The sequence below is a fragment of the Erinaceus europaeus genome, chromosome 21, assembly GCF_950295315.1.
Source record: "Erinaceus europaeus chromosome 21, mEriEur2.1, whole genome shotgun sequence".
NCBI classification, from domain to species: domain Eukaryota; kingdom Metazoa; phylum Chordata; class Mammalia; order Eulipotyphla; family Erinaceidae; genus Erinaceus; species Erinaceus europaeus.
In genome coordinates, this window is record NC_080182.1 from 35,020,966 (window position 1) to 35,037,520 (window position 16,555).

A 16,555-nucleotide genomic window follows, 5' to 3' on the forward strand; every position below is an offset into this window, starting at 1 on the left:
GTCCTCACTCCTATTGCCATGCACAGAAGGAAACGCTTCACTAAGCCCTAGATTAGATACTCTGAGAAGAGAAAAAAGAGCTAGCAGCAGTCCACAAGCAATGGTTCAGGATTTCTCTTAGCTGGGATATGTGCGTGCTCCTATTTAATTCTCATTGCTACTACCAGATGTTTCATATTGTTTTATCCTAACAAAGTGCTATATAAAATTTACAATGAAGAGCTATAGTCCTCTAACTAAAAACCATTTAGACCATAGTCCTACTCAACAGAAACAAACTAATTTTAGCTATTTTTTTAGTTACTTCTAAAGACATCTATCTATATGGCTACTCTCCCACTGTCAATTTTTTTTATTGTCTATTGAGACATGTGAGAGTTTGGTCATTCCCACTATCTGTATGTCCTTTGACATACAGATAAATTTTGCTTTAGCTACATTCCAACATTAGAATGTAGCTAAAGCAAAATTTACCACTATTCTGTTTACTTCAGAGATTGTCATTTCTGTGCTAAGTACCAGTCACTACCATAGTCCGGACATCCCAACACTCTTTGCAGCTGAATGTAGAAATATATTATCCTGCTCCTCTCTCCCCCAACGAAGTCACTTGCTTTGCTTAATGAGTATGAGCAATTCTTGTGTCATTTCCAAAGAGAAATTTGGGGGTTAGTGTACTTTGTCTTTCTATGACAGTTTGTATTTGCATTAACCTGGTGCTTCTACTGCCTGGGTCTCCAAGGTACCAGTGGCTGAGAATGGTGCAGAAGGCACAATAAGGCTTTCGTGGTCTACATTAAATATAGTTTTCTATTCAACATTTATCTTCCTTCTAATTAACAACTTCATTTGCTTAGTTTTCTTTACACCAAACATTTCCAAATTGTCAGGTAATGTAAGCCCTTCTCAATGACATTTTTCACGGTATCGAATGAGCAAGTGAACTGTTAACATCATTATTACTAAAAGCTTCCCTCTCAGTCTTGTTCTCTTCCTTTTTTTTTTAAATTTATATTTATTTATTTTCCCTTTTGTTGCCCTTGTTTTTTATTGTTGTCATTATTGTTGTTGTTACTGACGTCATTAGATGGACAGAGAGAAATGGAGAGAGATAGGGAAGACAGAGAGGGGGAGACCTGCAGACCTGCTTCACCGCCTGTGAAATGACTCCCCTACAGGTGGGGAGCCGGGGGCTCGAACCGGGATCCTTGCGTTCTTGCGTTTCCCGCCACCTGTACTTAACCCGCTGCGCTACCGCCCGACTCCCTCTCTTCCTTTTCTGATGTCACCGGACTGACTTCTAGACCTGCTGCATCCCTGAGGTCCAGGAAATCCCTTCACCTCTGTCCTGGGGTGTAACTCTCTTGTCTTATAAGAACTTATGTACCAGATTTTTTTTTTTTTTTAAGAAAAGGGGTGTGGGACAGACACTGAGATTCAGAATATCTGAGGGGACGGCCGATGATGTACCCAGTTGAGTGCACATATTATAATGTTCAAGAAGAGGAAGCTTCCTGAGTGGTGAAACAGGTGTTCAGGTATCTCTCTTTCTCTCTCCATCTATCTTCCCCATCCCTCTCAATTTCTCTCTCCTGTCAAATAAATACGAGAGAGAGAAAGAGATTGATTGATTGATTGATTGATTGATTGATTGATTGATTTAGGGTGCTGGGAGGCGGCATACCTGGTTGAGCATGTATGTTACAATGCACAAGGACCCAGGTTCAAGCCCTCGTGTCCCACCTGAGGGAAAACTTTGCAAGTGGTGAAGCAGTACCTCTGTCTCTTCTCTCATCCTCTCTATCTCCCACTCCGCTCTCAATTTCTCTGTTTCTATCAAATAAAGATAATTTAAAAAATAAAAATAAAAGAGATTTGGAGTATCTGAAAACATTTTTATTCTACCACACATTTTTTAAGGTTAGCTAGGAATAAAATTCCTCTCAATTTGAATACTTTTCCTCTACAGTGGTACTCCATACTGTTGGAGTCTCCCTGGGGCCAGTTAGCTTCTTTAGCACTCTTCATTCCTCTAACTGTAGGCATTCTAAAATCTAGGGCATGGAAACTTAGTCTTCAGGACGCTTTTCTGCACTCATGGTTTTTAGTCTTTAGTTTTAATTCTGCCCCTCTGCTCTTTTCCTCACAATAAAATTTCTGATTTCTGTGGTTACTGAACAAAGATTAACACCTCACCCCAGCAAACAGAAAATGTAAATGGAGTTGTCTACAGGTTATATATTTTTTCCTACTCGGAATTTTAATCTGACCTATTTTATTTTTCATCCTCATTACATACCTTCACAGATACATGGTAGTCTGGGTCTTTCCCATTCATATTCTCATATCTCTATCTTTATCTCTCTCTTATGTTTCTTATTCCTTGGTTGCCATTTTAGCAGGTTCCAGGTACAGAGTAGAGATAAACATAGATTATCATATTCAAAGTACAGCCCTCTAAAAGACAGGTTATTTGAGTTAAGGGGGTTCATTTCTATTTATGGTTTTGCTTTGCAAGACCAGAGGCTCACAGATACATAATTTCATGACTCCTGGGTGAACTTCCTCATTTTTCTCATTTACTTGGGGGTCGGGGGTGTCAGCACTGGAGTTTCTCTCAGTGCCTGGCACTTCTACATAAGGTCAGAGCTTGAACCCGGATTGTGTATATTACAACACTTGTGTCCTAATAAATAAATTACCTTTTACCCTGGAGTTGCTTTTAAATTGCTAAATTTGCCTCTGTGTCACGATAACCCTACTGTTTTGGAGATTAGAAAGATCAAGTCATTTTTTTTCCATAAGCCATGTTATCCTGAAGCACTATGCAAGGTGTACAAAATAGAAAAGATCTCCCAATAAAACCCACGGATACAATTTTACTACATGATCACAGGACGTAAGCTAAGTCTTTTCTAACTCTAGTATGATTTCCAGCAAATTGATATTGTGAAGGAACAGGCATTTTATAGTTTTGTCCCTTCTCAGCAGTTTGCAAAACTTCTTTTAAGCTAGGAGAGAAAAATTTCCCTCCTTTTTATGAACAGAGTTCCTGACATATTTTTATTCAAAAGTTCCATGTTGATCAACTAAGTCTTGTCCTTTTAAAAATTTTATTTATGAATTGGGGATAGAGACAGGAAAAATAAAAGGATGGGGAAGATAAAGAGGGAGAGAGAAGGAGAGATACCTGCAGCACTGCTCCACCACTCATGAAGTTCTTCCCTGCAGATGGGGAATAAGGGCTTGAACCTGGGTCCTTGAGAACTATAACGTGTGCATTCAACCAAGTGTGCCACCACACAGCCACTCAACTAAGTCTTCCCATTTAAAAATATTAAGTTCTCTACATATATATATATATATATATATAAAAATATATATATTATATATATATATATATATATATTCCCTTTTGTTGCACTTGTTTTTTATTGTTGTTGTAGTTACTGTTGTTGCTATTGATGTCATTATTGTTGGACAGGACAGAGAGAAATAGAGAGAGGAGGGGAAGACAGAGAGGGGGATAGAAAGACAGACACCTGGGGGATGTAGGAGGGAAAGGGAGTAAGCACAATGGTTATGTGAAAGGACTTTCATTCCCACACAGATATGATGGGCCTAGACCTCTAATAGATCCCTCTCCCCACTGTCACTGATCATCTCCATCAGGAACAACATAATGGACCCCTATGTGGGTGGGCCCTTATAGGACCTTGCTCTCAATGTAGATCAACAATGGTAGGGAGAGCCCCATTCTCCAAAAGGAGGTTGGACCAAAATCCTCTATCACTCGAGGAAGATGGGTCTGGCAATGGATGCAGCCTAGAATGTTCCTAGCTATGACCACAGAATGCAAGCTCAGACCTATAGGAATACAGAGGTTACATAGGTTCCTGCATTGAATAGAGGCCAAAGGTCAAATTAATGGGGTTTACAGTTAATGGTGTTTATATACTTTTCCCAGATTTAGGAGCTACTCTCTTCCCTAATCCAGCTTTCTAGTCCTATTTCCAACCCTGACATCGTCTCCCCAGATAATACCTTTGGCCCACCTGCATGTTAGCTGACAAACTCAGGAAAAAAATCAGTAAAGTCATGGGCCCCTTGGAATATACCTAAAATAGACCTACTAGCTTTTTCCAAAATGGAGACCCCAAATCTCATCTACTATATTCTTGCCTTTAGGTTGCTGATTATTAAACAATTTCCTCTGCTTTATTTCAGACACCAATTTGCAGATGCTACTATGATGCCAACCTGACTCCCCTGGGCAGATGACCTCACCAATGTACCCTGGAACCCCATCTCTCTGGAGCCTTGCTCCACTAGGGAAAGACAGAAACAGGCTGGGAGTATGGATCGACCTGCCAACACCCATGTTCAGTGGAGAAGCAAATACAGAAGCCAAACCTTCCATCTTTGTACCCCATAATGATCCTGGGTCCACACTCCCAGAGAGATAAAGAATAGGAAAGCTTCCAGTGGATGGGATGTGATATGGAGCTCTGGTAGTAGGAAATGTGTGTAATTTTACCCCTCTTATGCTATGGTTTTGCTGATATTTTCTATTTTACAAATAAATTAAATTAAAATAAACAAAGAAAGACTTTCATACCTGAGTCTCCAAAGTCCCAGGTTTAATCCCCCTGTACCACATAAGCTAGAGCTGAACAGTGCTCTGACTTTAAAACAAACAAACAAAAAAAGGCATAATGCAGTCTTTAACAGAAAGTTACCTGCTGTGTTCGGTGTACACACTTAACAGCCATCCACTTCTGCTCAGAGCTAAAAGGATATTCAGCTTTTCTAATATAGTCCTGCTGAAGTCCATCAAGACCCATCTATGTGGTGCAAAAAGAAAGTTAGTTCTCACCAACTTGTGACTATTTTCACAAAGAATAGAGATTAGAACTTGAGGCTAGGTTTGCTAGAGATTTCTGGATCATTTTTCAGATAACAGTAGAGTAACAGTACTCCATCTATAATTACTAGTTTTCTCTGAATAGCACATACTATGTTCTACATGAAAGCTTATCTGCATGGATACAGTCTACACAGTCTAAAGTGTGCTAGCTGGACTATATGCAAATAAAATCTACAGCAGTGACTATATTAAACTTTCAAATAAACACAAATAAACCAAGGAATAAACCAAGGTATCAACACAATACTGAATATGTACTTCGATGACCAATAGAAATTTCAGATTCAGGGAGTTGGGCGGTAGTGCAGCAGGTTAAGTGTACATGGCGCAAAGTGCAAGGACCAGCCTAAGGATCCTGGTTCAAGCCCCCGGCTCCCCACCTGCAGAGGAGTCGCTTCACTGGGGGTACAGCAGGTCTGCAAGTATCTATCTTTCTCTCCCCCGTCTTCCCCTCCTCTCTCCATTTCTCTCTGTCCTATCTAACAACAACATGAATAACAACAATAACTACAACAATAAGGGCAACAAAAGGGAAAATAAATAAATAAGAAATTTCAGATTCAATCTCTGTGAAAGGGAACCCAAACCCATCTAGTCTGTGGGCTACTGCCCTACATATATAAAAGTGGAGACTTATATAATGAGAGGCAGGTCAGCATATCACTTCTAGTTGTTGTTTTTCTTCCTTAGTGTTTTTGATTCTAACAACAGTGATCTGTAATGAACCCAGAGTCTTGTGCGGTGTGTTACTGCTAAGGGTATTCTACAGCCCAGGCCATTCATGTGAGTCAGAGGTACAAGGGACCCACCTTCATTGCAAGAGCAATTAAGGCTCCTTCTGTTGGCTTCCCCATCAGAGTGCTGTTTCTAATTATAGCATCATTGCAAACGCAGCCCGCCTAAAAGAAATACAGATGAATTGTGAACCCACCACTGTGTTCTGAATCATTAATAAGAACATCATCTTCTTTGAAACTAAGGTCTTTACCTCAACAATTCTGCTAACAGCTGGGTTATAGAATCCATGAACAACATCACCATCAACAACCACTTCCCCAAAGGGATTATAGCCAACTCCAGTAACCTAAAGAACATAAAGTGGGGTCAAGAATAGAACAAGAAAGTAGTGACAATACTTGTAAGTTGTATTCATTTCATTTAAAAGGATCTTTTTCTTTTCTTTTTTTTTTTATAGGGACAAAGGGAGGTGGGAGAGAGAGACACGGAGAGACATGAGGGGAGAGAGAAAGAGAGAGAGAGAGAGGTGGAGAGACCATAGCACTGAAGCTTCCTTCAGCACAGTAGAGGGGTCAGGCCAAACCTAGGTTGCACACATGGCAAAGCAATGCACTATCAAAGTATGCTGTATCACCAGCCAGCCTTCATTTCATTTTATATAGTAGGACAGCATGCATACCTAAATAGCATTTAGGTATGACTAACAGAAGGACATTTAATAGCTTAAAAATATATAGTTGTTAATTTCTCACAATGAAAACCCTACTACTGGGGGGGGGGGGAAGAGTACAGGTCCAAAAAAGGATGACAGAGGACCTAGTGGGGGTTGTATTATTATGTGGAAAACTGAGAAATGTTATGCATGTATAAACTATTGTATTTACTGTCAAATGTAAAATATTAATCCCCCAATAAAGAAATTAAAAAAAGAAAACCCTACTACTAGTTATAGCAATGTGTCATTATTAATCGTATTAGTACTTATATTGATTCTATTTAAGCTATAAAGACAAAATTACAGCAAGAAAGTATGTAAGTGAGCATACATTTACATATTACAATCAGCAAATGATTCAAATCCATGACCATACTCGACATTCATGAGAACCTTACGATGCAATTAAATCAGAATTTCCTTTGTAAGGTATGCATTTACAAGTTGGTGTAGAAATAAGACGCAAAGGATGGGGGGGTGGGCGGTGCAACCAGTGAAGCGCACAAGTTATCATATGCAAGGACCAAGCCTCTGGTCGTCACCTGCAGGGGGAGTCACAAATCCAAGAATAGGCTACAGGTGTCTCCCTTTTTCTCACAATCTCTTTTTGTTTCTCCCTGTCTCTATCACCATTAAAAGTAAAAATACAACAGAGAAAACACAGAGAGAGAGAGAGAGAGAGCAAAGGATGAAGAAACTTCAGACTAGCCTTAACAGTGAGAACAGCAAGGCTTCTGATACTGGAAGAACGCTGTCACATTCAAAGAACCACAAAGCCATTATATTTGGTACACAGAAAATAAAGAACACAGGCTGAATAAACAATAGGGGACAGGACAAGCAGGGTCTAGGAGAAGTCACAGTTCAAAAATACTGGCCATGGGCTAGGTATGAGATTTCAACAGGCCAAAGGCCTTGAAGTCTCTGGCCATCGCACAAACCAGAGGAGAGCAGTGCTCTGGTCAAAAGAAAAACAAAAAAGATGCCGGTCACAATAGAAAGACACTGCAGCATCTTAAGGATTGAAGTGGCCAAAGTTCAGTTCTAAAACACTGCTTAAACTGCACAGTGAGGTTTCATTAATGAACAAACAGGGGGACTAAAGGAGGTATCATAAAATAAATACTATGTGACATAAATACCTATGTGACAACTCTGTATATCAATATTTTAATTAAGTAACACTAATGTTGAAAATTGGGAGGCTTCATTTACAGTAAAACTAAATGGGTCCTAAAAAAAATAATCATTCCTATATACTTTGTCCACTACTGCAACATCCAAGCTATGCATCCATCTAAATTACATGGAAAGATTTCATTTTTTTCTCATTTTAAAGGAGTATTAGCAGTATTTGCTTTCTAATCTGAATGTATTTTGTATTTATAGTACAGACTATCACTGTGGGTAATGTTAGCAAAAAGATCATGTTTTTAATACACACACATTTAAAATCTTTCAATATTTGGAATGCTGAATACATGAAGCTTTATTTCTGAAAATAAAGAAATACCAAGGGGGGTTCAATGTCTCTGGAATACATAACTGAAGTGTACAAGCAGAGTGGGAACAAGACCTGGCAGAATCACATGAAAAGGAAAACTTTTACTGACAAATTTACAATCTTTTTGAAGGTAAGACAGTGGAATGATGAGAATTAACCATTAAGTATTTTAACAAAAGGACATTGTAGTTTTAATAAAAAAAATCTCTACAGAATACCTCAGCATGCTGGCCATCTGAAGTAAATATGTGAGTGACTGTCATTTCATTCTTGGTCAGTGTTCCAGTTTTATCTGAGCATATCACATTACAGCAGCCTAAAGAACAAAGCATGACATATTACCAGAGTCAGGGAGAAACACAAGGTCACACTGCAAACTAATCAAAGACTCTGGAAGTCTGTCCTGCTTCTCTGAATTTTGTATAGATTAAGCTCATGGACAATCTTAAACCACTTCTCCCTTTAAGCTTGCTTTGTCACAAGGTAGTTTGTAAAATTAAAATGAAAAACTGATATAAACTTTTCCTCATTTAATTTCTACAAAGCTATTTGGTATTATTTTTATAATGTTACACATTTTCTAGAAGGTCTTGAGGGTACCTAAATCCCTGTAAAAAATTTTTTCAGTAAGAGTTTTATGAAAACTAGAAATTGAAGTCAACATTTTGGGGTTCCTTAATTTAAAAAAATCATAACAAAGTTATCTCAATTTTAACATAGTACATAAAGTTTTATTATAGTGGGATAATTATCTTTATAGTTACTATTTTTTTCAGCAAAACAAACTCAAGTCTGATAGTTTAGGACTTGTAACTGCCTGCTATCATTCTCACAGTGAGAAAAGACATTCCACAATTTTTCTTTAAACTTTCATTTGCTAAGTAATTTTTTTCTAGACATTAGAATTATTCACCTAACAGGAAGACTGCTTTGGAAGTCACCTGTTGTGAGAAATATGTACTTTATACGTAGTACCTGGAGTCTTGTACATATCATGCTGTATCACTGAACTACATACCCACCCAGAGTAAGTTCGTTTTTAATTGTATCTGCTTGCTTAAGTCATAGTTAACATTCCTACAAGCGATGCATACCACTATGTAAAGAAAGATCTCAGACAAAAACTGTAAAGTCTAACCATGATTTCTAAATTTTCAGGGATGTTGAAATAAACAGATCATTATGCAAATATATTCTTACCACAAACCTACCCAGAGTTTCCACAATAGGCAATTTTTTCACAATGGCCCTCTTCTTCACCATCCTCATAACACCAAGGGCTAGAGTCACTGTGACCACGATGGGAAGACCTTCAGGAATTGCTGCTACAGCCAAACTATAACCAATACATATATATGCTGGTAAAGCAGAGGAATAATCCTAGCAATAATTTCAACTGCCTGTTACTTGAAAAAAAGTTAACAGAAATGCAGAATACTGACAAGACCTAAAGGTGGCTTTTTAAAAAGAAGGGAAAGTTAATTATCATTTACAGGATTTCTATTAGATGACATACTAAGTAATATAGGTACTAATATTAGAATACTTAAGACTAATAACTTCAGCTTCAGAAATATTACCTGCTACTTTTTTATTCCATTTCTGTAGTTTAATTTCCTCTCATAGCAGAAGAAAATAACATGAGTTCAGACAAAAACTTGTACATTAAGTTCACAAAAGTACTATGCACAGTAGTCAAACTGTGCACACAATGCAGCATTAATCAGTCATAAAAGGAATGTACTAATATAAGATGCAGCATGGATGAATCATGAAAACATGCTAAGTCAAAAAAGCCGGACACAGAAGAATGCATATTGTGTGATTTCATTTATATGAAATACAATAAAGAAATCCATAGGCAGAAAAGCCATCCCATGGTTGCTAGGGCTGGAGAGAGGAATGGGGAGTAACAGCTAGTGGGCATAGTTTTTGATAGGGATTATAAAATATTCTGACCCTAGATAGTGGCTATAATTGTAGACTCTTATAAACATACATACCACCACTAAATCAGACACATTTTTATTTTATTTATTTATTTATTTAATGTGGTGCTAGGGCCATGCATGTGTGATTTCAAGGGTGACACGTCAATTCTTTTATTTGCTTATTTTTATCTGCAACCAGGGTTACTGGTAGGGCTCAGCGCCTAAACTACAAATCCACTGCTCCCAGCAGCAGTTTTTTTTTTTTTTTTTTTTTTTTATCCCTCCAGGGTTATTGCTGGGCTCGGTGCCTGCACCATGAATCCACCGCTCCTGGAGGCCATTTTTCCCCCTTTTTGTTGCCCTAGTTGTTGCAGCCTCGTTGCGGTTATTATTGCCGTTGTTGTTGTTGCTTTGTTGTTGGATAGGACAGAGAGAAATGGAGAGAGGAGGGGAAGACAGAGAGAGGGGGAGAGAAAGATAGACACCTGCAGACCTGCTTCACTGCCCGTGAAGCGACTCCCCTGCAGGTGGGGAGCCGGGGGCTCGAACCGGGATCCTTACGCCAGTCCCTGCGCTTTGCGCCACGTGCGCTTAACCCACTGCGCCACCGCCCGACCACCCTTTTTTTCTGTTTTTATTTGACAGGGCGGAGAGAAATTGAGAGGGGAGGGGAGGCAGAGAGGGTAAGACAAGATAGATACCTACAGACCTGCTTCACCGTTCATGAAGCATTAACCCTGCTGGTGGGGAGCAAGGGCATCTTTGTGCATGGTGATATGTGCACTTAACTGGGTGTGCCACCACCCAGCCCCCAAGCCAATTCTTTTATTATTTAAAATAAACCAAATAAACCAAAAACTGCCAAGGCCCATGTTCAGCAGGGAAGCAATTACAGAAGCCAGACACCTTCTGCCTCCCATAATGACCCCAGGTCCATGCTCCCACAGGGTTAAAGAATAGGAAAGCTGTCAGGGGAGGGGAAGGGATACGGAGCTCTGGTGGTGGGGATTGTACCCCTCTTATCCTATGGTCTTGTCAGTGTTTCCATTTTATAAATAAACATATTAAAATAATAAAGACAAAAAATAACTATTTCAGATGGGGTAGGAGGGAGACAGCACAGCCCTGCTCCACCACCTGGGGAACTTCGCCCACATGGTGTGAGGGCTCAAACCCTGGACTTTGGACAAAATAAGACACATGCTTTACCAGTGAGGTTTTTCCCCAGACCAAGCAGTACAGTTTAAATTGGCAAATTTTACTATATGCATATTTTACGGCATAAGTTACTTTCTCCTTGTAATAGAAAACAACAAATGAAATCTCTTTCTTACCGCATTTCAAGTATTATCTCTTGATTCCAATGCAGACAAGGATAACATGATTTTCTAGTGTTCATTCAAATACTGCTCCCTTCATTGCTTCTATTCCCCAGTTTTTATCACCTATTTTATCTTTAGCATGGTTAACAGTATCACTAGTATTCTGGTTTGTAACCATAATTAACATTTTCATACTTCATTTATAAGCTGATTCTGAGAGTTGAAAGGCAATGAAAAGTATTGAAGACCCCACCAATGTGTCCTGGAGCTCAGCTTCCCCAGAGTCACACCCTACTAGGGAAAGAGAGAGGCAGACTGGGGGTATGGACCGACCAGTCAACGCCCATGTTCAGCGGGGAAGCAATTACAGAAGCCAGACCTTCTACCTTCTGCAACCCACAATGACCCTGGGTCCATGCTCCCAGAGGGATAGAGAATGGGAAAGCTACCATGGGAGGGGGTGGGTTATGGGGATTGGGTGTTGGGAATTGTGTGGAGTTGTACCCCTCCTACCTTATGCTTTTGTTCACTAATCCTTTCTTAAATAAAAAATTTAAAAAAAAAAAGAAAAGTATTTACAATACCATTTCTCAATAGTACACACTGAAGAAACAAGAAATACATGAAAATATTAATACTTCTTTTTTTCTTTAAAGTCTTTTAGTTCAAATGGAATCTTTTCTTTTTTATTAACTTTTAAAAATATACTATTTACTTTTATCTTATTGGGTAAAGACAGGGAAAAGTTGAGTGGGAAAGGGGAGATAGGCAGAGAGAAAGACACCCGTAGCATTACTTCCCCTCTCACAAAGCTTTTCCCAGAGGCTTGAACCCAGTTCCTAGTACATAGTAACCACGTGAGCCATGGCATCTGCCTCTGGAATCCTTATTTCTACATATTTAGATACAAATAACTGCTTACCAATGAACATAAATGAACCTGGAACAACCAACTTATACTTATGTCAGATAATAAAAAACCCTGTGAGTTCATATAGATGTGTAATTTCACTTCAAAATTTCAGCACTTGCAAAAATGCTTCTCTGTGACAGAATTGTGAAACATTTCACTGGAAGACTTACTGATACCAATTATCACTGTGAATCCAATGACTTTGTTTTAGGTCATCTAATTTTCTTTCAGTCACCTTTAAGTTCTTATCAGTCTCCTTCCTTCCTTCCTTCCTTCCTTCCTTCCTTCCTTCCTTCCTTCCTTCCTTCCTTCCTTCCTTCATCTTTCTCCCTCTCTTTCTATTTTAACCAGAGCACTGCTCAGCTCTGGTTTATGGTGGTGCCCCTGAACCTGGGGACTTCGGAGCCTTCTTTGCATAACCATTATGCTATCTACCCCCGCCAATTCTTACCAATCTTGAAGAGCCTTTTTCATTTAGAAATAAAGTAAATGTTGATAAAGTGACATATTAAAGAGATAAAAATCACTGGGACTGCCAGTGACACATCGGGTTAAGCACACCTATCAGCACACAGGAAGCAGGTTAAAGGCTGTAGTGCCCACGTGCAGGGAGAAAACTCTGCAAGCAGTTAAGCAGTGCTACCAGTGCCTGTCTTTCTTCCTCTATCACCCCCCACCCTTCAATTTCTGTCTCTATGAAATAAAATACTTTAAATAAGAAAAAAGAGAGATAAAAATCATTGTCAGATTTTTTTTTAAAAAGCTGTTGTATACCCTCTTTTAACAAAATAGATGTCCCAGGCTCTAACTGGAAAACACTGTATCATAAAGTTCTTATTATAGAATGACTAAGTGAAAAAGAATGTCCATTCCATCTTTATCTATAGAGATAAAATTATTCATTCATTCAGGAGTTTTGAGAACATCTAGAGTATTAGCAACCAAGAATTCAGCCTTGAAATTTCACTGGTGAGATTCAGTCTCACTCTTATCACTGGAACCTAGAAAGTTTCCTGGTATATCTGTGAAAATCTTTTCTTTAAATTACTCTCTTTGCCATCATAGTGGGGAATGTTTTTTAATGTAAAAAAAAAAAAACTCAAAAAGTTATGTCTCCAGAATTCTTATATCTTGTGACATACTGGTAAGATACTAAGAAAAATAAAGAACAGAAATGTAATGATTTCATTTTAATGGTGACTTCTACCTTCAAATGATCCCATCATGTTTTTTATATTTGTTGTACTCCTTAGCATAACTGAGAAGACAAAACACTTAGTAATAAAGTAGCAAATTATTATAGAAAGGAAATATAAGATCACTGAGGATCATACCATGTATTTTAAATATATAAGAGTCCAAGGATGTACACGGTAATCGCAAACTACAAAGAGCTTTAGTCAATAAAAAATTGTTTTAGCACCATGGAATGTAGAGCACTGGACTTGCAAGTGAGAAGTCCAAGTTCAATCTCTAGCATCACATATGCCAAAGTGGTGCTCTCTCTTATAAATAAATGTTAAAAAATAATAATAAAGGATTATCCTCTGAAAGACTGGAGTGGAAATCTAGTCACAATATGTCAACCCGCACAGACAGAACTACTCAAAAACCAAGCATTCTACAGATATGTCAACAATTCATATCTCAAGCTAGTAACCAATTTACTTGATATTTACATGAAAGCTTTTCAAATTCAGATTTAAGAGTTTAAAATTGTATTTCCCCTCACTTAACATACTACAACTTTTCTTTTAATATGAGTGTTGTCATTTTGTTTGTTTTGCTTTGTTTTTGACCAGAGTACTGATCAGTTCTGCATATTGTTGGTGCTAGGGTTTGAACCTAGAACCTTGTACATGCAAGTCCTGTGTATTAACTGCACATCTTGCTTCTACCCAACCTTTTTTTCTTTCTTTGGTCACTGCAGGGGCTTTACTACACCAGGGTGACTTATTCTTCAGATAGAGACACAGAAGACAGAGAGGAGGAGGCAAAGACCAAAGCATGAAGCTTGCCCGGTGTGAGGAAAGCCAGTTAGAACCCGATTCAGGTGCTTGAATTCAGGCACAACATCCAGGTGAGTTTTACTGTAGGCACCTCATTCTTCTTTTAACTTTTACTCATCCTACCTGTTCTTTTTGACTCATTTGATTTTTTAAAAATCTGTTAAATTTTGTTCTAATACTGGAACTTTTACTTCCTAGGCCTTCTAAAGCTATCATGTAGGATTTATTTTACTTAGACAACTTGGTGAATCCCGCTCTCATATCCCACCCATCAGCATCTTCCTTTCTTTCTCCTTGTTTTACTGGAATCCTTACAAAGATAGGTAAGATACAGTTTCTGATTATTAGCATATATATTTGCAATTTACTGGAATTGATAATATGGCTAGACATAAATCTACAGACTTAACATTCTCCAGCCGCGCTCTTGAGAGCACTGGCCATTGCCTCTTTCTGCCCTAAGATTTATTTTTTACTAGAGAGAGAGAAGAAAGCACTGCTCAGCTCAGGACGATTCCCATAGTCTTTTTTTTTTTTTATTATTTCTTTATTGGGGAATTAATGTTTTACATTCGACAGTAAATACAATAGTTTGTACATGCATAACATTTCCCAGTTTTCCATATAACAACACAACTCCCACTAGGTCCTCTGTCATCCTTCTTGGATCTGTATTCTCCTCACCCACCCACCCCAGAGTCTTTTACTTTGGTGCAATATACCAATTCCAGTTCAGGTTCGACTTGTGTTTTCTTTCTGATCTTGTTTTTCAACTTCTGCCTGAGAGTGAGATCATCCCATATTCATCCTTCTGTTTCTGACATCTTTCACGTCACATGAATTTTTCAAGGTTCATGCAAGATCGGCTGAAAACGGTGAAGTCACCATTTTTTATAGCTGAGTAGTATTCCATTGTGTATATTTGCCACAACTTGCTCAGCCACCCATCTGTTGTTGGACACCTGGGTTGCTTCCAGGTTTTGGCTATTACAAATTGTGCTGCCAAGAACATATGTGTACACAGATCTTTTTGGATGGGTGTGTTGGGTTCCTTAGGATATATGCCCAGAAGAGGAATTACAGAGTCATAGGGCAGGTCCATTTCTAGCCTTCTGAGAGTTCTCCAGACTGTTCTCCACAGAGGTTGGACCAATTGACATTCCCACCAACAGTGCAGGAGGGTTCCTTTGATGGCTTCCCATAGTCTTCTAAATTAATCCAATAACTCTGTGGCTGAAAGGGGGAAAAAATCTAGCCCTTTCTGCATTTGATTAAATCTCTAGTTTTGTTTGTTCCCCTAGTGACCTGATATGGGCAGCATATATCTACTATGTTGCTAGGTAACACTATTACGATGACAGGCTCCCCTAACTATATATAGAAACAGAGAACTATTTTACACTAAGTCAAAATTTTGAGTTGCTGGTAGAGTAACTCATATCGCAGAGCACATTTCCAGAGATCCTAGCTCCTATGAAGTATGAGGTGTGATAGCCGTCAGAATCTCCTGAATTCACAAGGTCACAGCACATCCTTGAATCTCAGGTCAGATGATGCATAAACTGCCTCAAGAACTCTCTCAGAAGAAAGTATGAAGGAGCCCTGTTGCATTCAGAAAACAGGTATCAGAAGTAACCTATGAGAATCCTGTGAGTTGACATGTTCAGTGGAACCTAAAATGACCCTGCGATGGAGAACTGCAGTTGCTAATGAGAAGTCTGGCATAGGTTTCGTCCTTCACTTCTAGACGTAACTGGGTTTTTTCTTTTTTTAATTTTTTAATATGTATTTCTTCCTTTCTGTTGCCCTTGTTTTATCGTCGTGGTTATTATTGTTGTTGTTGTCATTGTTGTTGGACAGAACAGAGAGAAATGGGAGACAGAGAGGAGGAGAGAAATACAGACACCTGGAGACCTGCCTCACTGCTTGTGAAGCAACCCCCTACAGGTGGAGAGCAGAGGGCTCAAACCAGGACCCTTATACCAGTCCTTGCACTTTATGCTACGTGCGCTTAACCCATTGCGCTACCGCCCGACTCCCCTGAGTTTTTTCGTAAGTTGCACAAAGTTGGCAAATACATTCAAACTACAATGACCCATGCCTTGATGAAGCTTGGGACAAATATTTATCAAAGAGTAAAAAGTTTCATTTCTTATGATTTCTTCTTCTCTTTTTGAATGTCCTAATGACTGTAAGTGGTATTTACTGAATAATATACTTTGTTACCTTCATCTTTTCTGTTTGGACTTTGTATCCTATGCTATCTTTTAAAAGACATCTTTAAATTTATGGTAACCCCTAAGCTGAATTTTTAGTTTGAGCCATGATAATCTTAATTTTAGAAAATTATTTTCTGATGTATGACAATCTCACAGAAGTGAAGTGGTATCTCATTGTTCTTTATTTGCATTTCTCTGACAATGATGGAGCATATTTTCATGTTTCTCGACCTTTTGGATCTCTTCTTTGGTGAATATTCTGTTGATAACTTCTCCC

The 16,555-nt window shown here is 38.6% G+C and overlaps 1 protein-coding gene across 6 annotated transcripts in view; it reads right to left on the reverse strand.

Moving 5' to 3' along the window:
- The window catches only part of ATP2C1 (ATPase secretory pathway Ca2+ transporting 1), a 129,766-nt gene that overhangs the window by 24,012 nt on the left and 89,199 nt on the right, over positions 1–16,555 (reverse strand). For all 6 annotated transcript variants that reach the window (XM_016191158.2, XM_060180820.1, XM_060180818.1 and 3 more), the window contains 5 exons: positions 9,096–9,220; positions 8,103–8,200; positions 5,916–6,011; positions 5,737–5,826; positions 4,740–4,844 (listed from right to left, as the gene is read on the reverse strand). In XM_016191158.2, coding sequence (XP_016046644.1) covers positions 4,740–4,844; positions 5,737–5,826; positions 5,916–6,011; positions 8,103–8,200; positions 9,096–9,220 — 514 coding nt within the window. The remainder of the gene's footprint in view (positions 1–4,739; positions 4,845–5,736; positions 5,827–5,915; positions 6,012–8,102; positions 8,201–9,095; positions 9,221–16,555) is intronic.